The following is a 25,578-nucleotide window of genomic DNA, read 5'->3' as shown; positions in this document are numbered from 1 at the left end:
CCATTTGGACCCATTTCCCACAGAAAAGGAAACACCGGGAGCCACAAAACCCTTCCCATGCCTGACTATTTCTTGAGCGGCCACAAAACTAGCATATGTAGTTGAATTAAATGTTCTGTTTTCGTCTGAAACTTTTATTTTCTTGGATTTATCCATGGTTGGCTTAACGGGGGTTGAAAGGCTCAATAAATTTGTGCTGGCGGTGTCACATATTGGCAGTTGTGTCACATATTTTGAGCGACAGGGAGCCACAGCAGAGGGGTGAAAGAGCCACATGCTGCTCCAGAGCCGCAGATTGCTGACCCGTTCTAGACCTAATGCAGAGTGATGGATCTGACTACTAAAGCTCAATTGTTTCTATCCAATTGTCCTAATAATTCTTAGCACTGATAATTCTTTAACGAGACTCATGTGAGTAACACAGGTTTATCCTCCTTATATAATTAGGTTTTTTTTTTCTCTAAGGATTTTGAACTTTAGGAAGGAGAAAAGCAGTGCAAAACAATTTATTAATGTTGCCTTGTCTTGTATCATTAAATTCACGCTTTGCCTAGCTGTCGTGGAACGGTGTAATCTTTGTCTGGGGCAGTTTTTCACAGCTTGTTCTTATTCTCATCATTTGTGCAGTTCAGGAACAAATGCCATGCACACAGTTTTTAAACATTTCTCAGGATCGAAGATGGCCTTACTCTTCCTCGATGCACAGAAAGCCTTCGACAATCTTAACTGGGGGTTCTTAATATTGCAACTAGAAAAAATGGGAACTGGCGAGAAATTTCTTAATATGATCAAAACAATATATTCAGATCAAATTGCAAGAATATGGATAAATGGAGAGACAACAGACCAATTTAAAATATCCAAAGGAGTGAGACAAGGATGCCCCCTCTCTCCTATACTATACATATTAGCACTAGAGCCCCTATTGAACGAAATTAGGAATGACAATGAAATAAAAGGATTAAGAACCAAAAACCAGGAATATAAACTACAAGCATTCGCGGATGACGTAGTATTTATATTAGAGCAACCGATACATTCAGGATTGAATTTATTAAGGAAGATAGAACAATATGGCGAAGTGGCAGGTTTGAAAATTAATAGACAAAAAACTAAATTACTAACTAAAAATTTGACAAAACCCCAGGAGGAAGAGCTGGAAGAGGCGTTAGGAATACAAACAACAACCAAAATAAAATATTTAGGAATTTGGCTCACCAATAAAGTATCATCATTAAAAGAAGATAACTACATTAAATTGCTTAAACAGATACAGAAGGACTTAGAGACATGGAGTAAATTAAAATTATCATTATTAGGCAAAATTGCTTCAATTAAAATGACTATTTTACCAAAAATGTTATATTTATTCAGAACAATACCGATAAATCCGGGGAAAACATATTTTAAAGACCTCGATAAAATGATATCCAAATATATATGGCAGGGGAAGAGAGCCAGGATTAAATTGAAACACCTGCAAGATACCAAAGAAAGAGGCGGCCTGGGATTGCCAGATTGGCAAACCTATTACATTGCAACAGCCCTAACTTGGATCAAGGATTGGATGACACTCAAAGACAAACGAATATTAGCTCTAGAAGGATTCGATCTGTTCAAAGGTTGGCACGCATTCCTATGGGAGGAAAAGCCCAGACAGCATGAGCACTTTAGGAGACACTACATTAGAGGAGCACTGGCAAAAATCTGGATTGAAATAAGAAGGAAACATTATGATAAAATTCCAAGATGGATATCAACCATGGAAGCACAAATCTACCCGAACACAATGGATATGAATAAAATGAAGACCTACGACGAATTGCTGAACACAGAGGGAGATATAAAAACAACAGAGGAATTGAGACAACAGGGCACGGACATTGATTGGTGGACGTATTTACAGATAAAATCAAGATATAAAAGCGATATGAAAAAATTTGGAATCCAAAAAGAAAGAAATGAATTAGACAAAATCATAATGCAATCAGAGGATAAACTAATAACTAAAATATACAATTATTTGCTTAAATACAAACTGGAAGAAGAAGTGGTGAAGGAAAATATGATTATTTGGGCTAAAAATTTTGGATATAATATTAATCTAGAAAAATGGGAAAAAATGTGGAAAGTCAATACTAAACTGACAATGTCCGTGCCCTATAAGGAAAATACATATAAGATGTTTTACAGATGGCATCTCCCCCCTGCACGGCTGGCAAAGATGTTCCCCAACACTAATCAGAACTGCTGGAAATGCAAAACACAGAAGGGGACTTACTACCACATGTGGTGGTCATGTCCAAAAGTTAAAAAATTTTGGAAAACAATTCAAAGTCAGTTGGAAGAAATCACCACCCAAAAAGTACCCCTCAGACCGGAAACATACTTATTAGGAATACTCACAAAAGATTATAAAAAAGAGATACAATACCTAATCATACACATCCTAACCGCTGCCAGAATCGCCTTTGCACAGATGTGGAAATTGGAAAATACGCCAACAGAGGAAAAAGTAATACAAAAAACAATGGAATGTGCGGAAATGGATAAACTGACCAAAGAAATTCAGGGAAAAGAAGACTCAGACTATTACCTAATTTGGCAAAAATGGTATAACTGGTTAGGAAAAAAGGACACGAATTAAGGAAATACCATCCAACTATATCCAAATACAGAAATAAAATGAAATATCATTATATAAATACTGATATATGATGAAGTATAATATGTACAGATATATTGATATATAATTACCGAGGTAACTCTACTTCAAAGCTCAAGTCCCAGGACTTGATCTTATTGTATAGTTAGTTTATGTATAGTTTGTTTAAATGTCTGTGTTTGTCTGTGTATGTTGGATTATAATAAAAATTTATAAAAAAAAAAAAAAATAAAAAATAAACATTTCTCAGGATCATTTGACTAAAATTTACTGTGTCCAACAATATGGGAAACTTGATCAGAATTTGGTCAGAATTTACTAAGAAATATTATGTTGTGATTATGTAAAAAAGTAGACTTTCTCAGATCTCTTGACTTCTTGTGTATTTTCCCAGATATCCAAGTTGACTGATCTGTAGTTTTCTGGAGTCACTTTTCGTCCTTTTTTATATTAGGATAACACTGGCTCTTTCTCCAAACTTCAGGCACTTCTACTCTCAAAGATTAGTCATTGGCTCTGAGATGACAACCTGCAACTTTAGCAATTTACTATCTATTTATTAACCAAAACCCCTGAGCACACACTGCCAGAAGCACAGGGAGAAGTTCAATGTAAGCAGAATTCTCGTTACACATAACCATGTGAAAAAGCTGCAGAAATCTTGAAATCAAATTACACTAAGGTGACCAGATTTTAAGATTGGTAAAGAGGGACACCATTGTGGGTGTGGCTTATTTTGTGGGCGTGGCTAGCTGGTCATGTGACTGGGTGGCCGTGGCTACCTGGTCATGTGACCGGGTGGCCATGGCTATGTGTATAGGGACTACTCAGAGGGCTGAAAAAAGTCATTTCTGACAGGTCCTCGCACTTTTGACTGGTCCTCACACTTATGACCATCCTCACATTTATGCCCATGCAGCATCCTTAACAACCATGTCACTCATTTCACAACTGCTTCTCTTCACCATGGTGATAAGATAGGGCAAAAAACGTAAAATGTGAAGACAGTCGTAAGTTCGAGGACTGGTCAAAAGTGCGAGGACCAGTCAAAAATAACTTTTTCAGCCCTCTGAGTAGTCCATATGCATAAAAGGATACAGCAATAGAGAGGGATGAAGGAAGGGAAGGGAAATTAGAGTAGGAGTGAGGGTAAGAGAGGGAGGAAGAGAGGAGGAGAAGGAGAAAGGAAGAGGAAGTAGGGAGGAGAAGAAGAGGGGGGGAAGAGAAAGTAAGAAGGAAAGAAAAGAGAGAGGTGGTAGGTTTGAGGAGAAAGATTGCTGTACAATAAAAAAGATGAAAGGGAAGAAAGCCAACCCCAAACAAATATAAAGATATTAAGATAAAGAATTAATGGTTAAACTTTAAAGAATAAAAGAGAACAAATATGAATAAATAGCAGTAATTAGAAACACACATACAAACATACAATTTATTTTCTTTGAACAGAGTATTTGGCCGGTTCACAAATTTAAACAGTGCTTAGTCACTTCAATTAAATTTACAATTTCTATATTTCCTTTTTGCCATATTTATTCCTCATCTATTTTTTTTAAAAAACCAATATTACCCTTCATCCTCATCTCTAATCTTAATCAAATTCAATTTTTCCCTTCTATTCTATATTATACCCCTTTCCATTGTCATCTATTTTTATATCCATCCTCACATTGTTTAATTATGTAATTATGTAATACAGTTGTTTAATACAAATTCAACATTTTAATATAAATCAATTAGTTATAAAACTATCTTTTTTGTATATTAATCAATATGAACATGAATATTCCAATTATTTCCATGCAATCCAATTTCTTACAAATCAATTAATTATATTTACCAATAATAATAAACCAAATAATTTCCCCCATATATTCCTCTGAACCACAACTTAACCATTTCTGCTTTCAACACAATATACAATTAATAGTATCTCAATTATTACAATTCCCTAGTTAAATACAGCTTTTTTTTCTTTTGTGTTTTAAAATCTTGAACTCTCCTCCTAAATTTCCCATTGTTTGCAGTTTTTCACCTACCTTTTTTGGGGAGGAAAAATAAAAATAAAAATAAATCTCTCTCTGCCTCATTTTGTCAGGTTGCACCAAAGATCCTGGTTTCGGTTTCATTTCTGCAGCTTAGCTAGGGGAAAAAAAACTGCTTCAGAAACTCTTTACACTGATTGCCTGTAGGGCGGCCCTTTGAAGCCCCGGGCAAGAGTTTAAAGTTTTTTTTTCTTCTAGCCATCAGCTGGGGCTCAAGAGGCAGCGGGACTCAGGAGGCAGAATGAAAAATCGGGACTTTTTTGAAACGCCGCGGGACGCGGGACAAATTGCTAAAAATCGGGACTGTCCCGCCAAAAGCGGGACGTCTGGTCACCTTAAATTACACTAAAAGTCCCTCAAGATCTGTTTTGGCAGAAAAATGCTTCTCTGGGATTTAAAGTTGAGCAAATCATGGGGATATATCCATAATCTTTATGATAAGAACAACTTTTAAAAATAGTCTTATAATAAAAGTTTCTAACCAAGGTTGGTAGATATACTACACTCAAGAGTTCTGAGTGCATAATGAATAATAAAGCAAGGAAAAGAAGTTTTTCCGATCTTTTCTTGTGTTTTGAAAAGTAGTTCTCTAATATAATTTACTTCTATGAAACATTCAAAATGTTGGGAGCTTGATTATAGGACCAAGTGAGAAAATTCTCCAATGCCCAAGAAGGTGGATGATATTTCTCATACTGTAGTGATGTGGCAAATTAAGGTGTGTCAAGCTAAATGTGCAAGAATATTAATGCATATTCTAGTTGCATGCTTCAGGGAAGTTTCATCACAAGACTTCATAAAATAAAAAATATTCCCACACTTCCAAAACTTTTGATAAATTGTCTTTTATTTAATGCTGTGCTACATGGATAAGAAAGCCATTAATTCCAAGCCTTCAGGGCCATATTCAATATCAGAAATCTTTAAGACCTATTATTAAATTGTAATTTTTTTAATGCAAAAATTGGTAAAAATAACTATAGCATATAAATTGCTAGAAAGTAATCAAATTAACTAGTTTCAAATTTAATTCTTTAAAAATATTAATGTAGTAGTAATTTGATTTATGTGCTTATAAGAAAAAGGCAGTACACTTATAGAATAAAACAACAAATCTAACCAAATTAGTTTTGTCCACACCCTATTTACTTTGTATTAATGCATTTGTGCAATGCATTTATCCAATTCTAGGTTTCAGAACAGACTGTACAAAACAGGAATATTCCCACACTGCTTGATAAATGTTTTATCTTTCATTTTTCTCCTGCAAATATCCTGCAAGGAAAGTGAAACGTTCCTCCTTTCCAGCCATTGCTGCCTGTTGGCCAGATTCCCCAGTGCAATTCTCAGAGCTGCATTTCAGGCGGCGGCCAGTTCCCCTGCAACATGCAGCAGGGAACTGGGAACCGTTTTTGATTCGGGGAGGGTATTGCAGTGCTGCCGCCTGAAAATGTTTTTTTTCCCATTGCACATTGCAGAGTCGCGCGCCTTTGTCCTCCTTTTCAGCAGACTCACCTTCTTTTTCCTCCTGGCCAGATCCGCTACCTGAAACACGATGCACTTTTTTTGCCTCTCACACCCCATGTTTGGAATCGGGAAGGGGCTCACGGGTCTGCCGCCCGAAATGCTTTCATTTGGAATCGGCTCTGAGAATTGCATTGGGGAATCTGGCCAACGGGCAGCAGTGACTGGAAAGGAGGGATGCTTCACTTTAGGGGCTCCCGTTCGGCTTGGCTCCTGGGCACGGAGAGGGCTTAGGTGGCAGCTGTGGCTCCTCACATTGCTGGGGAGTGAAGTCATTGTGACCATTGCCTGCCCTGAGCTGCCCACTGGGCGGCGAGAGAAGTGACCAGCTGAAAATCATGGGGCCGGCCTTGTTCACCAAAGTCACCAGGCAGATTCCCCCCCCCCCAGACCGTCCCAAAGAAGTTTGTTTCTCAGGCTGTGCTCAGAGCATGCGAGGGGTCTCTTTGGGGGAAAGCGAGTAGTCCCTGCGGATTGCAGAAGCACCCCGATAGGTTTTCTGAAAAAGAACTTCTCAGTAATCGATGCCCTCTTTCCCAGCTGAGTCTCTGAGGCACCTCTCGCTTGCAGGAGGAGGAGGAGGAGGGCGGCATAAAGCAGCACCACCTTAAATCCTGGTAGGCAGAGGTGGAATTCTTTTTTTCTTGTTTTCCTCCCCCAAAATTAAGGTGCGTTTTATACTCTGGAGCATCTTATACTCCGAAAAATGACATATTAATAGAAGCCAGGTTCCCGAAGCATATATAACCCTTATACCAAAAGAAGAATCAGATTTGCAACAAATAAAGAATTATAGACCAATTTCATTATTAAATGCAGACTATAAAATATTTGCATCAATTATGGCGGAAAGATTGAAGACGTTGTTAAATGAATTTATACATTCAGTTTAGAATGGTTTCTTACCGAAAAGACAGATTAGAGATACTATACGAATCATATTGGATACATTGGAATATTATGAAGCACATTCAGAGAAACAAATGGCATTGTTATTTTTAGATGCACAGAAAGCGTTTGATAATGTGAATTGGCAATTTATGACCATACAACTACAAAAGATGGATTTTGGGGATAGATTTATTAATATGGTTAAAACTATATATAAAGATCGATCGGCAAAGGTAATTGTAAATTGTGAAATGACAGAAAAAGTGGACATTAGAAAAGGAACCAGACAAGGATGTCCGCTATCTCCATTATAATTTATTTTTACTCTAGAAAACTTAAACAGAAAAATAAGAGAAGATAAAGGAATAAAAGGAATAAAAATAAAAAAAGAAGAATATAAATTACAAGCATTTGTAGATGATTTAGTAGTTATTATGGAAGAACAAACAGAAACAGGTCCAAAGTTAATTGAACAAATAGAGGAATATGGAGAAGCAGCGGGACTGAAAATCAATAAAGATAAAACAAAAAATATAGTTTAAAAAATGAGAGAAAAACAAAAGCAGCAACTAATGGAGAAGTTAGATATTCAAGTAGTGAAGAAAGTGAAATATTTGGGCATCCAATTAACTTCAAGGTGTATTACAGTGAAGGAAGATAATTACTATAAACTGAGAAATCAAATTGAGATAGATTTGGAAAAATGGAAAAATTTGCAATTATCATTAATGGGAAGAATAGTGTTAATTAAAATGAATATATTACCAAGAATTTTGTTTCTCTTTCAAATGATTCCGATAAAGTTGGAGAATTTTTTTTTTTTTTTTGAAAATTTGATTAAAATGATGTGGAAATACGTATGGCAAGGAAAAAAAAGCAAGAATTAATCTTTTACTTTACTTTACTTTACTTTATTTGAATTTATATACCGCCCTACTCCTGAAGGACTCAGGGCGGTGAACAGCCAAAAGATAAAACACACATAATACAAAATTTAAAAACAATGTAAAAGCACATTAAATAATTTGGCCCAAACAATTTAAAACACCCCTATTGTTTTAAAACAAATTTAAAATTAACCATTAAAAAGGAGGTTAGGCCAGGCCAGCCTGTTGAAATAAAAAGGTCTTGAGGGCACGGCAGAAAGTGCATAAGTCCGGGATCCTCCGTATCTCCGGGGGGAGCTCGTTCCAGATGGCAGGCGTCCCCACAGAGAAGGCTCTCCCCCTGGGGGCTGCCAGTCAACACTGTTTGGCCGACGGCACCCTGAGGAGCCCCTCTTATGGGAGCATACTGGCCGTGAGAGGCTACTGGTGGCAGAAGGCGGTTTCGTAAGTACCCAGGTCCTAAGCCATGGAGCACTCTAAAGATGGTAACCAAGACCTTGAAGCGCACCTGGAAGACCACCGGGAGCCAGTGCAGCTCGTGCAGGAGAGGTGTTACATGGGAATGCCATGTCGCTCCCATAACCACCTGCGTGGCCGCATTCTGGACCAGTTGAAGACTCTGGGTGCTCCTCAAGGGGAGCCCCATGTAGAGAGCATTACAGTACTCCAGGCAGGAGGTGACGAAGGCATGAGTGACCGTGTGTAAGGAGTCCCGATCCAGAAAGGGATGCAACTGGCGAATCAGGCGGACCTGATAGAAAGTCCTCCCGGCCACAGCTGTCAAATGCTCTTTTAAAGATAGCCGTGAATCCAGGAGGACGCCCAAGTTGCAAGCCCTCTCCGTGGGGGCCAATGACTCGCCCCCAATAGTCAGTGATGGCACCAACTGACTATATCGGGATGCCGGAAACCACAGCCACTCGGTCTTAGATGGGTTGAGCCTGAGTCTGTTTCTCCCCATCCAGATCAGCACAGCCTTCAGGCATCGGGACATCACTTCCAGGGCATCATTGGGGTGGTCCGGGTGGAGATGAACAGCTGAGTATCATCAGAATCTTAAACTGTTCCAAGATTTTAGAACTAGAGGGTTCGGCTTACCAAACTGGGAACTCTATCATCAAGCGGCGATGTTAACTTGAGTGAAAGAATGGATTTTATTGAGAAATGTAAGATTATTGACTTTGGAAGAACATGATTTGCAATTAGGTTGGCACGCTTTTCTAAGGTATGGGAAAAACAGGATACATGGATATTTCCAGAGACATTGTGTAAGGAATGGTTTGTTAACAGTATGGGTGAGAATGAAATAAAAACATTATATGGAAATACCAATGTGGCTTTCAACAATAGAAGTGTTGACGCATCCAAATATGAGTAACATGGAAAATATTGTGAGATATAAGGACATTTTAACATAGAAGGGAGAACTAAATCAGAAACAAGAACTAGAAAAACAAGAGATTGAGACAGACTGGTATACACGATTGCAAATACAATCAAGATACGATAAAGACTTGAAACAGTATGGTTTTAAAATCAGAACTGGGCGAAATAATGACTGGAACAATGGATGAAAAAATGATTAAGAAATTTTATAATTACTTATTGCAAATTAGATTAGAAGACAAAGAAGTAAAAGAGACAATGATAACATGGACAAAAAAATTTGGTTATACAATAGAATTAGAGAGATGGCAACAACTATGGGACAGGAATTATAAATTAACAACGGCAACTGCATATGAAGAAAACTTATATAAAATGTTTTATAGATGGGATATGTCACCAGAAAGGTTAGCAACAACGTTTAAGGATAAATCAGTTAAATGTTGGAAATGTTTGCACTTGCCGGGATCATATTATCATATTTGGTGGTCATGTACAGAAGTAAAAAATTATTGGATTAGAACACAGACATGGTTAGAGGAAATGATACACCAGCATATAGAATTAAAACCAGAAATTTTTCTATTGGGTATTTTACCAATAGATATAGTAAAGAAGATACATATTTCATTATACACATAACAGCAGCAGCAAGAATTGTATTTGCACAAAATTGGAAGGTAGAAAAAATCCCGTCAGAAGGTGAAATATTAAAGATGATTTTGGACTGCGCAGAAATGAACAGAGATTAACATTAAGAGTAAAAGATAAAGAGGAATCGGTATATTTCAAGACATAGGGACGATTTTATGTATGGTTAGAAAAGAAATATGAATAAAAGATGACATTAATAAATTAGACAATATGATGGTAAATGAGAGAGAAGACAAAAAGAAATAGAAACTCAGATGACACTTGTGTAAATGGAAAAGGAGTGGGGGGGAAAGAAAAAAATGTTACTACATAAATGTACAACCATGATCATATACAATTGGTAAAATAGAAAAGAATTTGAAAAGGAAGTATATATTAATAGAAAATCGGGGCTGCTCGGATACCAATAAGGGAAATATTGGACAACAAAGGAGAGAGAATGGAGAGAGGAGTAGAAGGTAAAATAGGAGGGGAGGAGAGAGAGTTACAGAAGAAAGGGAAAAGGAGAGGAAGAAAGGGAGGGGAAAAGAGTAGGAGAGAAGGTTAGAAAGGGGGAAAGAAGGGGAAAGGGGGAAAGGGCAAGGAGAAAAGAGGAAGGACAGGAGGAGGAAAGAAGAAAGTAGAAAAGGATAGAAGGCAGGGAAGGGAAAAAGAGAAGAAGAAAGATTGTTGTAAAATAAGGAAAGAAGAAAGGGTAGAAGAGCAACCCCAAATATAATTAAAAAATCTTTTTCTTTAGAAAATATATGTATATGTGGGATTAATTATGGATAAGAGAATGTATATTTACAATATATTTATAAGAAATAAAATAAAAAACTTTTTTCAAAAAAAAAAACAAACCTTTGATTCTGGAAGCCAGCAGGGAGGGCTGAAAATGGTGACTTAACTGCCAGATGCTGCAACCATCATAAGTATAAGCTGGTTTCCACATGTCCAGATCACAATCATGTCACTCTAGGACTTTGAGGATTGATCATAAGTAGCATTTGTATAACACCACTGAGTGGTTTTTAACTAAAGACTATATTTATATAGTCTTTTATATTTTATATAAAATATAAATAGACTATATTTATATTTGAAGATAAACTGGTAACACTGAATCTCTTTATCTCTTCTTTATCTCGTCTAATAGGCAGAACTATTCTCATACTCCCAGTTTACCAATGTTTTTTTCTGGGTATTTCAATATATTTCTACCTGATTAGAAAATTCTGGACAATTGGTCTATTCCAGGTTCCAACTGTCGTCACATTGGACTTACAAGACATGTCTTCTGTGTTGGTCATGCCTGCCCTGTGAATTGTTTTAACCTTCTTCTGTAAGCCACCTACTCTAATGATTGAGATGGCATACAATATCATTATTTAATTAAGTCTATAATTTAATAGTAAATGAGAAAAAGTAATTGATTTGTTTTAAAATATTTTATATCAAGTACAATATTTTTGATAATATTCATTTTAATGTATTTCATTTTAGAATGTATTAATTTAAAAAAATAGTTTTAAAATAAACAAGATTGAAAATAATATCCAATTTCTATGCATCCTGATTTAGGCAACCTTTGAAATTTGAATAAGGGACAGTAACTATTCAGCTACAACAGAGGAATAGATACGGCAGGCTATCTTCATCTATATCAATCACCCTCTTATACAGTTAGTCCACAACTTACAACAGTTCATTTAGTGACCATTCAAAGTTAAAAAGCACTGAAAAATGTGACTTATGACTGTTTTTCACAGTTAACCTTGTAAGTAGCATCCCCATGATCATGTAATCAATTTTCCAATGCTTGGCAACTGGTTCATACTTATGACCCTGTGTTCCAAGGTCATGTGATCACCTTCTGACAAGCAAAATCAATGGGGAAGCCAGATTTACTTAACAACCTGGTTACTAAATTATCAACTTCAGTGATTCACTTAACAAGAAAGGTAAGAAATGTCATAAAAAGGGGGCAAAACTTACTTAACAAATGTCTCTTAACAACAGAAATTTTGGGCTTGAGGACTACCTGTACTCTAACCGCTAGGATTTTCCCTGATGTTTCAAAAGGATTTGTGGAAGATTTTCTGATAGCCAAGAGATGGAATTAAACCCTACAAATTGTTTATTCTCCTCTTCTATCATTTATTACAGAGGATCGATAAGTGGAAGCAAGCAGGTCAAGAGTGCTAGTCACATTAATGCATTTCACCTCGACATGTAAATTAATCTTCAAAATGAACTCATATTTAGTAAATTCTACATGCTGAAGCAATTACTGTACTTTTACTAAATGGAAGCAACACTTGAAATAAATTTGAATCTTTCCTGAATTGAAACCTTTAATAATAATACTGTATGACTTCCTAGGCTGTATCTAATTATTTTTATCTGATTTAGGAGGATAACTTTGACAGACTGAATTATCCTCCCAAACTCCACTTTTTGGACATACTCCAGATCTGCTTTGCAGGTTGCAGGCAAACCTATCATACAAACTGAAGATCAATCATGTAATGCTATACACAGCCATCTGTGTATAGCCATAGTTAAACAGCCATAGTTTAGTTAGAAAGAATTATAAAAAAATACTAAATAATGTTTAAGCTGAAGAATCATCTGCTTGCTATCCAGGTTAAATCTGTTAATTACCAGTATGTATCAAGGTTTCTTTGAAAGATGCTGAAGAGAATATTACTTTCAATTTAGTAAACAAATACATTCAAATGATTAAATCAACCTTAATGCTTTTCATTCTATTACAGAAAAACATTAGAATCAAAATAGCCTAAAATAAAAAATTAGTATTTCATTATTTAATAGGTCATTTTCCTGGTTAATAAAATAAAAAAAGAAAGAAAAACAGAACAATAAAAACAGCTGCCTATCATCTTAAGTATTCCCTAGCTATATTTATGCTTGCAGTTTATTGCATTAAAACAATAATTACTAATTGCATTCATACTTTTAGCAATTCTCAAAAGTATGACACGAAGGACCACAAATAAATTGATATTCCCCACTTCTCTATTCTAATAATTCAAAATTGAAAAATATATTTCAAGTCAGAATCAAACATATTAATTTGAGCAGATTTCTAATCAGCTTAGAACGTGAAAGATAAAGTACAAGGTAGAGCCAGACAATGCCATAAATCATGTTATTAACCATAATCTGTGAAATAAGATAAATTCAGATATTACACCATGCAATAAACCTTGAATTATAATCCACTATGATTGGTTCACAATGCTAAATTACAAACTAGCTCTATTATTATTATTATTAGCCCAAAATGTGAACCCACCCCGTATCAGTTTTGAAAGCTGACAAAGGTGAGTAATGTAAGAGAAACTGTGAGTAGGAGAGAAGTATGCCTGTGGGAATTCAAGCCTGTGTAGATCTTTTCTGATAACTGAAATAATGATCTGATTTGAATTACTAATTAACCTTAGTAAATTGTCAACAGTTCTGCAAGAGTATACCAATTCTTCTTTAATATTTCTTTCAATCCAACAGATACCAGTGATCAAGTTAAGTATAAATTTATTTCATTGAAGATAAGCTTTAAAAAACTTTCAATAAGATAAGCTTGAAGATTTGAAGATAAGCTTCAAAAAACTTTAGTATGGATGGATTGTACCAGGAGCTTCTCCTTTTAAGGTGGTACATATTGCATATCATATTTGACAGAATATGATAGATGCTGAGAAAGTATTTTCCTTCCTTTTACTGTCACAAAATAGAGTAAGACATTAAACTGCACTCCAGGACAACATGAGTACCACTGATAATGTAATTACTGTTATCAGGGTAAATCCAATTCCTCAAATATAGACATTAACTATGTTTGCAAGAAAAGGACAAAGTGTCACTTTTTTCCAGAGTTCTCCCAACAATATTACACTACTCTTTGGTCAATCTTTATCTACTTGATATTTTTAGCTGAAATTGAACTTAGTACCCAAATAACAAATTGATTAGCTGTTGCAAAAAGAGAGAGAGAGAGAGAGAGAGAGAGAGAGAGAGAGAGAGAGAGAGAGAGAGAGATGTAAATGACACAAGCAAAATGTTAAAAAGTTATGTTTATGTAGTTACTCATCAAGCACATCTAAATTATATTAAAGTAACCAAAATATATTTACAGTCCCCAAGGCATGTCATAACTTTTGAGCACCGCTAATATTTGAAAATTTAAATTTCCAAGAATTTCCAATAAAGTTCAAAAATTTGACACGCCCTAACGTAACGCAACCAGATCACATTTTGGACAGATTCCCCATTACACTTAGGAGAAATTATTTCTTAAACTATTCTTTATAGCCCAGTCTACCCTCCTCCCGGAGACCGAAGTGCACCTTCTGCAGTTCCCTTTTCCCAGTTATTAATTGCACATCTCCAGTCCGTTTTTTCCCCCCGGCTATCCGTTCATCCATAAAAACCACAAAAGACGTTTCTCTACTCCAGTAACAATATACTGTATTGCATTACGTTACTCCAGATGGATGTCCTCGGCCCCTTCCCCGGATGCGCTGCCCGACAGATTTTCCCGGGCGCTCCAGAAAAAGACTCTGTCGGGACTGGGTTGGTGGGGGACCCCCGTCTGTACCTGCGAGCCCCGCTGCTCTTGCCAGCGCTTCAGCTGCTCCTTAGCGTGATCTCGATTGCCGGCCATTTTGGGAGACTCGGAGACCCCGACCCTAAAGAGAGACGGGACGCTGTCGGCTGGAAAGCGCTAATGTCAAAGATCTTTATTGCGAAAAAAGGGAGTGACTCCCCAAAAGTGCAATGTTCCAATCACTACGGCTGCCACCCAGCTGCAACTGCCTATTAAAGCCAGCTGGTCGAAGTTCAACGGACCCGCCCCTGTGGTCCCGCCCCTCCCTTTCTTCATTGGTTAAGGGGGCACCCATCATAAAGCGCTTTCTCTGATGCTTATTGGGTGGAAGAGTGAGTCGGATAACAGATATTCTTTTCTGCTTGCAAAACAACACAGAGAGAGAGAGGGCAGCTGGCCAGGTTGTGGGCCTGAGAAGCGGTCGGAAGGGATGGAGAAGGAAAGGGGCTGCAAAGAGACCAATGTGGTGGGACCACGTAATTATTTAAATTTGTCAGATAAAACGTGCCCGGTAGCGTCCCTAAACATGGTGCTTGTCTGCTTTGCTGAAACTTTAGTTTGCAATGATTCCAACCAACATATAGTATTGGTTTCCCATCTTGGTGGAATTCAGTCTTCACTGCCCATAGTACCAAAATCAATCCAATCAATATCTATGTCTGTCTGTCTATCTCCCTCCTCCCCTCCCTCCTACCTGAACCCCACTGAGAGGACAGTAACAAGAAGTTAATGATTTTCTGATCTAAATATGCTTGCAAAGAAGTTTCTGTCTCTCAGTCTGCTTCTGGGATATTCTATCCCTCTCTTTCAGCAATATAGGGATGTCCTCATCCTTGCTGTGCTGTCCACAGAAGGTAAGAAATAGAGGCACAATTACCGACAACTCACTCTCTCCAAATATATATACTCTGTGCCACTTGTTTCATGAACTAGGTGTAAGGGATGAAGAACAGAAGATGATATATAGCATTATTAGGAAACTAAGCAAGAAATTCCATTCCTGCTCCTTACAGCTCAAAGAGGAGGAGGAGGTTGTGCTTCAGATTTCAGTGCTTTCTAGATCCTATTCCTGGCTTTGGGGAAGACTATCAGACAAATGTACCGTAGGCTTGACTACTATATAAGGAGCAATAATGGCAGGGCCCTCAAATGCATGCCCCTCCACTGATTGTATGCAGCCAGTTTTTTTTTTCCCTTTAATTTATATGCCGCCCTTCTCCAGAGACTCAGGGCGGCTTACAATGCATTAAGCAGTAGCCTTCATAGTTTTGTATATTTATACAAAATCAGCTTATTGCCCCCACAATCTGGGTCCTCATTTTACCTACCTTTGAAAGGATGGAAGGCTGAGTCAACCTTGAGCCTGGTGAGATTTGAACTTGCAGTAATTGCAAGCAGCAATGTTAATAGATGTTAATAACAGTGCTTTAGTCCACTGTACTACCAAGGCCCCAGTTCCTGAGGAGGAGGCAGCTGAAAGTAGGATAGCAGAGGCTGATCTCATCAAGGTGTTACCAAACTTCCCATAGACTAAAAGGAGAGCATGGCTCCATATCCATACAAGGCAGGCCAAGAGGTTGCTGTATTCCTACTCTTACACTGGGGTGCCAGCATAGGCCAACCCTCAATAGTTCGCTATTGATACTAGTAGTGGTATGCAGTTAGAACACTGGTCTGTTTGCTTGGGAAAAAGGCATTTCTGTCCAGCACAAGATCTGCAATACCTGTAAGCCAGCTACTACATTACTGTTTTGCAGTAAGTGAATTGATTTTTGTTCTGGGCTGCCACCACTTTAATTCTGTCTTAAATCTGTGAAGTCCCCAGGAGGTCAGCTCAACTCAAATGACTTTTTTCTTTTCATTATTTGATTTGGATTCCACTTTTTCTTATTGTTTATAAACAACTCAAGGTGGTAAACATACCTAATATTCTTTCTCCTATTTTCTCCACAACACCCCTGTGAGGTGGGTTGAGCTGAGCAAGTAACTGAGCAAGTAGAGTCATCCAACCCGCTTTCAGGCCTATAATAGGACTAGAAATCACAATCTGCTAGCTCCTTAGCCACCACCTTACGCATTAGTTCAAACTGGCTTTTCTTTGACTTTTTAGAGAAAGTATATAAACACAAATTGAAACTAGAAAACAAATTTAAAAACCAAAAACATAAAGCACAAATGAGTATACATTTCTTATCTAAAATCAACAATGTCGAAGTTGTAGTTATCATTGTTTTATTACTTTAAATGATTAAAATCACGATTAAGGTTTAAACAAGAATAAATATCAAGAACCATGACAAACACGGTACAATTCACCACATAAAATTATAAAATATATTGAGTCAAAACTGAGAATCAGTTCTTTTAAAAAGATCACATGAAACTGAAATATGAACTTTTTACATAAAAGAATCAGTGTTGGATGGGTATAAATATATTAAGGTTTGGCCCAGCAATGTTTTCATTTTGAATTACATTCTATGTCAGATTTACCTTTAAAGTGAAATTATTTTGGACATTGAAACATACTTCTCCAAGTTGATTAAAAAAATTTCAAGAGGGAATTAGATCTCCTTTTCCTTAAGCATATAATATTCCTGTGTTAATTAATTAGAATTCAGTTTTTAAAATTTGTTTCATTCTAATTTTAATTTAATTTAATTTTAATTTAATTTCGAATTTATATACCGCCCTTCTCCCTGAGGACTCAGGGCGGTGTACAGCCAAGATAAAAAACATAGAATACAAATATTAAAACATTTAAAAATATATATAAAATTTGGCCCAAAAAATTAAAATCGCAGACTAATTAAAAGGATTTAAAAATTTTAAAAATTTCTTCTTAAGCCAACCCGGCTTGCTGAAAAAGATAGGTTTTCAGGGAACGACGGAAGGCATTGAGGTCCTGGATTCTTCTTATCTCCGTGGGCAACTGATTCCAGAGGGTGGGAGCCCCCACAGAGAAAGCCCTCCCCCTGGGGGCCACCAGCCTACATTGTTTGGCTGATGGCACCCTGAGGAGGCCCTCTCTGTGGGAGCGCACGGGTCGATGGGAGGTCATCGGTAGCAGCAGGCGGTCTCGGAGATAGCTAGGCCCTATGCCATGGAGCGCTTTAAAGGTGATAACCAACACCTTGAAGCGCACCCGGAAGACCACCGGGAGCCAGTGCAGCTCGCGCAGGAGTGGTGTTACATGGGAGCGCCATGTTGCTCCCATCACTACCCGCGCTGCTGCATTCTGGACCAGCTGGAGCCTCCGGGTGCTCTTCAAGGGGAGCCCCATGTAGAGAGCGTTACAGTAGTCAAGGCGAGAGGTGACGAGGGCGTGAGTGACTGTGCACAGGGAATCCCGATCAAGAAAGGGCCGCAACTTGGATGAGACTTTATAGTTTCCTAGATAATCTACACCATGGGTCGGCAAACTTAAAACACTCAAAGAGCCACTTGGACCAGTTTCCCATAGAAAAAAAATGGATGCCTTACGTGCAAATGTGGCGCGAAGGCAGCTTCTCTCCTGCACTCTCCTCCTCCTCCCACTCTCGTGATGCCCTGGCCGGCTGTGGCTGAGCCGGGAGCATGCACACATGTGGGGAGACCCTCCTTAAGTAAGCCGCTGGTCACCCTGCGTACACCTTTCCTGAGCTTCAGCGATCGCTTGAGGAGGGTCTCCCTGCACGTGCGCACGCTCCCGGCTCAGCCACAGCCAGCCAGGGCATCACGAGTGTGGAAGAGCCACACTCAAGGGGCCAAAGAGCCGCATGTGGCTCGCGAGCCGTGGTTTGCCGACCACTGATCTACACCATCAGTTGTCAAGAATACAAGTACACGGTACATAATGTATCCCAGGATAAAAAAAATAAGGCAGATTGTTTTCATAGTGGTGGAATAATTTTTTGTCAGAATTCAAAAAGGCAGTACATTTCATGTTCTCATAATCTTTTCATCTTTAATTCATGCCTTTCATTTCATTTCTATCTAGTGTAAGGATGATTTTAAATATTAACATGGATATGGCTGAGGAAAGCCCAGACAACTTTATGTGGTCCAGGAGGAAACTGTGTGATTTGTTATATAACCCATCTTCAACACAAATTATTTTGTGAACCATATCTTACCTATGATTTTATTTAGAGGGTCAGTTGAAACTAGACAGGCAAGCACAGAAGAGGAAGAAAGGAAAGGTTAGGAGCAGATGAAAGTTCAATGCAAATGAAACTCAGATCCCAGAGACAAGTTTGAGTTCAACCATGAATTATGTTCTTTCTACTGATGTTTTCTGCAAAGAAGAAAGTGTGTTCCTATCTGTTCTTCTCTTTGTCTCACAATAAATAGAGCAAAAACAGATACACTTTCTATGCATGGTAGCTTTTCCTTAACTAAGTCTACGTATCTAAAATAAGCATTGTGCTTTGTGTTACAATTGCAAATAGATTAAAATAGTAATAGAATATCTTGCACTTGACAGTAAAAACTAGGTACAAGTTACAATTTTGAATTGTATGAATACAATTGTCCAGAAAACTGCTTTCTACTTCAAGCACTTTAAAGTGACTTTTCTGTTTTGAATGCTAGTTATAAAATGTACTTATAAAACATTATTTTATATATTACAATCACCCATCCTACATAAAGATAAAGAGATGTGCAAAACAACACAATAAATATGCATGCAATTAGTGGTTTTATTTTTTTCTGAGCTTGATACGGTTTTATGTAAGAGTTTGCTTAGGGTTTAATGGAATTCATTGGGTTTTTATTTTATTTTATATGCAACCTAGAGTTTCGTGGATAGATGGGCAGCCATATAAATTGGATAAACAACATATTTAAATATAGAAAAAATTAGGAACAACTCCGCTTATAACTTTGATTTCTTCATGGCAAAATAAAACTGCTACAATACTTAATCAGTTGCATTTTACTTTCACATGTCCTTCCTAGAGAGATTGATTGCCTTCTGGAAGCAGGTACCATTCTCACGATCTCTCAGAGAGGGGCAAAGTAGCCTCTGTAGGAAGGCCATGTGTTGCATCTGGTGGATGCAAATGATCTGCAAACTGTACTACTGGAAGTCAAGAAACACAATGGAGGAAAAAAAGGGCTAAGTTTAAATGTAAAGAAAGCCAAAATAATGACAATGGGTACAGCAATCAGAGCTGAACAAGGATACTGAAGTGAAGTGGTGAATAGATGCTGCTTTTTAGATTCAATTATCAACAGTAAAGGAACTAGCAGTGAAGAAATGTCATATTTTAGAATTTGGTGGGGTAGCAGTGATGGCCTTGGAATAGAGATTCAGATGTCCTAAACATGTTTTACCAACAGAATTCAGAACTCTGCCGACAATTATACTCCCTGTGACACTCTATGGTAATGAAAGCTGAACTCTGAAGAAGCAGGATAGACACATCACTGATGCTCTTGAATTTTGGGTGTTGGAAAAGATTCCTTGGATTAGCATGGGCAGCCAAGTAAACAAACAATCAGATCATAGAAGAAACCAATCCAGAGTTTTAGCTCAAAGCACAAGTGACCAGACTCCAATTATCATATTTGAATACATTATGCAAAGACCCAGCTCCTTTGAGCAGTCTGTAATGCTGGAAAAGCTGGAAGGAAAGACAAGATAATGAACAGGAGTAAGGGGAATGGATTGAATTACAGTAGTTATGGGTACATCCTTGGAAGACCTGAAGGGCCAGTTTGGGCAAAGATAATCTCAGAGAAGATCTGTTTATGAGGTTGGTAAGACTTGACACAGATTTGATGGCACACAATCAATCAAATATTAGTACACATCTATCATTTCCTTTTGTCTCAGACTGAAATATGTTTTCTGTGGTAAATATTTCACAAAAATCATCCAGCAATTCTTCATCCTCATCAGAGATTTACATACCACTCCATCCCTATCTGAAGATGCCAGAGATTGAACCAGGAATCTTTTCCATATAAAGCACATGCTCTACTATTGAAACATAGGGTTTTTTTTATCTAGTTATATAATCATCTCTTTCATAAGATTATAATTAAAAACAGACTTACTATGCTAATAGAAAATGTAGATATACTTGTACCTGACACATTGGCCTTTAAAAAGCTTGCTTATATATACCATTTCTTGGGTTGAATGAAAAGGCACAACTTTTATTTTTCATTTATTGTTATTTTAATAGCATTGAGAGCCGATTACATTTGCTATTATACTTGCAAATCTCATAAATTGAGCTTGAGTCAGAGAAGTCTTGTTACACCAAGTCTCTAGATATACCCAGCCGGAGAGGGGAAGGGAGGGGAGATTGGTTAGTACTTTGATGTGTCACTATCAGTAAGCTAGATTGGGAAATCTCGAAAGCAATTATAAATTTTTACTGAATTATTATCAAGGAAACTACAGGATTATATCCATGGAGTCATCAGAACGTGAGCTTCACTCAAGTCCTGGATTTACTATTTGTAGAATTATATTAGATAAAATAACTAGCAGTTCATGTATTTCAGGGCAAACTGCTTAATTCTTAAATAAAAATCCAAATGGTGATAAATAAGAAATCTGGAAAGAGTGTCTCTTTATGGAATACCTAGTATTTTTAGGAAGCAATCTGTATTATTATTATTATCTTAAAATAAAGTTCAATCATTAATAAACTTCTGCCCCTTTTCTGTTTAGTTGCTTATTTTCCTGATGCTAGGATTGAGTCCTAAAAGTCTTTGTTCCTCTTTATTTTGAGTTGGTCAGACTACATCCACAATATGCTAGGATAACATGAGAATGCTCTAGTTTGGATGTGCCAATTCACAATCAGAGAGCAAACCTACAACTATGCTCCACACGGGTCTTCTCAAATTGCCTGAAGCCAGGGTGAAGTAGCAAAGTTTACTGCAAGTCATTCTAGCTGACTCCTGGCCAACTTTCTTGCTATCTGTCACAGATATCTGTTTTACAATAACAGGTTGCTTCTGATTACAGCAATTTCATTTTATGGCACGTCTCGTGCTAGGCATTCTTTTTACTTTTGCCTTATCATGTTAAACCCAGGCACATTCACAACTGACTCAGAATGCAGTCTGTATAAAGGAGTTTAAAAAACACTACCCTCAAGACTTGATAGTAAATAGTACTAGCACATAAGGGCTTCTCCCTTAATACATTCAGTTTCCTTAATTGACCTCCCAGTCACAAAGTGGAATGGTTGCTTCATATTGAACGTTCATTCCAGCATGAGATAGGAAAAGCAAATGTTTAAATTTGTTTTGGAAAGGAGATAGCAGTTGGTGATAGTTTTCACCAACTTTATCATTTTTCTCATGAATGAAGGCAAATGTGCATGTCTCAAGATAATGTTGCAGGATCCATTATAGATAGGTCACCGGGACAAGAGGTTTTGTCTTCCAAACTTTCAGACTAGTACTGGACCCCATCTTCAGGGAACTTCTCTCTAGCAGAGTGTGTGCTGTTCTGTGTGTGATATTTATTGTAAGTGGCTTTTTAGATGTTGATGGCTGGCTTTTAAATCATGAGCTCTCATTTGCTTGTGCTGCCCAGCCCTCACCTTCTAAGAACTTGATGGGCTGGTGGTAAATCAGCACTCCTGTTGACTGATGTGGGGCCTGTTTCCCAGGCTTCAATCACTTCCCTGACTGTTTTTGTGCCTGCTCGTCCAACAATCTTAGTAGCTAAAAAGTTGAATGCGTGTCCTTGTTCACTGCAGTGTGAGGCTACCAATGAGTTTGGATCTTGTCTTCTGACCACACGCTTGTGTTTTTGCAATCTGATGGTTAGCTTTCTCTCCCTCTGTCCTATAAAGTCACAAGAGGATTTGATAGATTACATTGGAAGTATCTCCCACCTCCAAGTGAACTTTGCAATGCATAATTTGTCTTCATATGGTAGCCTCTTGGCGATGTGTGATGCCCACTTGCAGATCTCAGAAGCTGCGTTCTACAACTTCCGAAATGTTTTTGATGTATGGTAGAGTGTGCCATGTGGTTAGTCTTGTATCTTGTTTCTTCCTTTCTCTCCCAACTGTGTAGTACAGACATCTTGTGATGAATGATTGTGGGTACCTATTCTGCTTAAACTGTTCATGTAGGTACCTGCTCTCCAGCAGCAGGTACCTGCTCTCCAGCTGTTTGACATGCTGGGTACTACAGTGGGTTCTCACCATGCCATATAGTGTTCTGATGCAACTCTTTTTGTGGCCTTGCGATAAACTGATTTCTAGGCTTCCACTCTCGTCTACTTTACTTTACTTTACTTTTATTTGATTTGTATACCGCCCTACTCCCGAAGGACTCAGGGCGGTGAACAGCCAACAATAAAATACATACGTACAAAATTTAAAAAGCAGAAATAAAATCAAATTAAATAATTTGGCCCAGATAAATTAAAACCCCAATCAATTTAAAATAATTTAAACTTTGACTGTTAAAAATATTAAAAATATTAAAATTTTAAAATTGTTTAAAAAGGAGAAAATCAGGCCAGGCCCGCCTGGTGAAATAAAAAGGTTTTTAGAGCACAGCGGAAGGTGCGCAGATCCGGGATCCTTCGTATGTCCGGGGGGAGCTCGTTCCAGATAGTAGGTGCCCCCACAGAGATGGCTCTCCCCCTGGGGGCCGCCAGTCGACATTGTTTGGCCGACGGCACCTGGAGGAGCCCCTCTCTGTGAGAACATCGGCCGGTGGCAGGCTATTGGTGGTAGTAGGCTACTGTCTAGTAGTTGTCTACTGACAAGTACATCTAAAATGGCAATTGCCTAGCTGCTTCTATCTCCATTGTGAACTGTATGTCAGGGAAGATGGAGTTCAGTATGGTATGGAAGTTTTTAAGTGCATTTCTCTTGATGATGACAAATGTGTCATTCACGTAGCGGCACCAGAATGTAAGGGTGTAGTTCTGAAATGTCCTTCATGCAGGACTGTTTCTGCAATGACTCCTGATATTGGGGATCCCATGGATATCCCTTTTATTTGTTCATGCATTTCGCTATTGAATGTGAAGAAGGTGACAGTATTGAAGTAGCTTCATGTGTCCTGGTTAGGTTGTTCTGATCTGTGTTGTACTCTTTTTCTATCTATTACATCATATGCCAAGTGGAGAGGGATGGATGTAAATAGGGACACTACATCAAAGGAGATCATGATCTTATCAGGAGCCACATTTAATCATTGTACTTTCATCAGAAATTGTATGGATGATGTGACTGTGCTGTTCAAGGATTGGGTCAGGAAGCTTAAACATTGTGACAGCCATTTAGGCAAGTTTTATGTAGCGGCGTCTCATAGCACTACAATAGGTCTGAGGGAGATTCCAATTTTGTGAATCTTGGGGAATCCATAGAATCTCACTGGGGCCGCATCTGTTCTTCTCATTTTTCACCATTCCTTCTCCGTTATGCAGTTGTTTTGTTTGAATTGGCTGAGATAAACATTCAGTTGGGTGACATTTTTCTCATCTGCATTCCCAATCCACATATTTAAAATTGTCTGTACTTGCTTCTAAGCTTAACAAAGTTTGGGTTGCACTTTGATAATAAACTTTTTACCTATAATAATCCCATAAGAAAAAAAGATTTCCTCTGTAGGCAGAATGTGATGAGTAACAGAAGAAAAGCAAATTAGAGATAGAGAAAAAATATTTCACCTATTTATTCAGCATCTTCAAGCTTTTGCAGTTACATGGTATACATGTCATACATGTGACAGAAATTATGAAAGATTGCCTTTTTATACTTCTGAAAGTTTGTAAGTGCGAAAAAAGTACTTAGAATAAGTAAGCTTACTGTAAAGCAAACTGCAAATAAATGAAACACTTGTTTTGTAAAATCTGTTAATATTCCTTCAGCAATCTCTAAACAAGCACATAAGTTTATTAACTCATTAATTTCTGAAGTCTATTCAGAATAAACCAGGGATGGGCATCCCCTTTGTGCCAAGACACACATTTGGAATTTTCATAGCAGCTGTATGTGCTTTCACGGAATGGCTGTCGTAGTTGGCATGACCATTCATTTATTTTAATTAAAGCAATCTAAAAGAAAATAGTCAGACGGGGCAATTTTAGAGACATAGACACAATCATATTGGTATTCATTCAGCACAATGCTGCCAATCTCTAAACTACATCAGGAATATGTATGCAGGCCTGCTTAATAAGAGATATCTCAGTAGTAGAGCTTCAGGAGATGATCATTCCAAGGGAACAACTCAGCCCAGAGATGAGGAGGAAAGGATAAACATAAAAGGTTGGTATTTGTAATCACTAAAAGTGAGGTTCAATAGTGCAGTATACATCTGGGACAATACTTTTTTGAGACCATTATATTTGAGAAGAAAAATTTTGCAAATTTTGGAAAGTTAAAAACTTTTTTTTTAACTTTCAGATCCTGAGGTGTCAGGCTCCAAACCACAAGAAACACACACTGAGGTTCTTCTAAGCAATTTCCTGCATTGTTCCTTGCCTATAAACAGAAATCTTGCCAAATTAAAGCAGACTATTTACACCGTTAAACATATACTCTGAGAATTCCTAGGATTCCTAAACTTCGCTGACTTTTGCTCCTTTGGATTGCACTCCCTCCCTCCTGGGAATCCAGACAACATTCCGCCACAAGAGAGATTTGGAATAAAAGTTTGAAATTAATTATAAACGTCCTTCCTGTGGGAAACTGGTTATGTGAGTTCTTTGTAGGATAGGATAGGATAGGACTTTGCAATGTGGGCAATAGGAGGAAATAGAAAAAAAAAGATTACAATTAAAGAGAATAATATTTAAACTCCACGTTAACAAAGAATGGAGCAAAATACTGTAACAATGGATGTTCTGAAGGACATTTTTGAACAATAGACTCAGAAATTAAGAATGTCAAATACTATAGATATATGGTATGTTAATGATGTCACAGAAGAAGAACA

The 25,578-nt window shown here is 37.6% G+C and overlaps 1 protein-coding gene across 2 annotated transcripts in view; it reads right to left on the bottom strand.

The window, feature by feature from the left end:
* CAT (catalase) overlaps positions 1-25,578 on the bottom strand; it is a 62,117-nt gene that overhangs the window by 18,154 nt on the left and 18,385 nt on the right. The window contains exon 1 of one of the 2 annotated variants that reach the window (XM_070935614.1): positions 14,653-14,866. The exons of the other annotated variant lie outside the window; for it this stretch is intronic. Within the exon in view, the coding sequence (XP_070791715.1) occupies positions 14,653-14,718 (66 nt within the window). The 5' untranslated portion in view covers positions 14,719-14,866. Of the gene's footprint in view, positions 1-14,652; positions 14,867-25,578 lie in introns of those variants that run through there. 2 annotated transcript variants of the gene reach the window in all.

This window comes from Pituophis catenifer, unplaced genomic scaffold (assembly GCF_029215685.1).
Source record: "Pituophis catenifer annectens isolate HBS135680 unplaced genomic scaffold, rPitCat1.0.hap2 SCAF_1, whole genome shotgun sequence".
Classification (NCBI taxonomy): domain Eukaryota; kingdom Metazoa; phylum Chordata; class Lepidosauria; order Squamata; family Colubridae; genus Pituophis; species Pituophis catenifer.
This window is presented reverse-complemented; position numbering and strand designations above follow the sequence as displayed.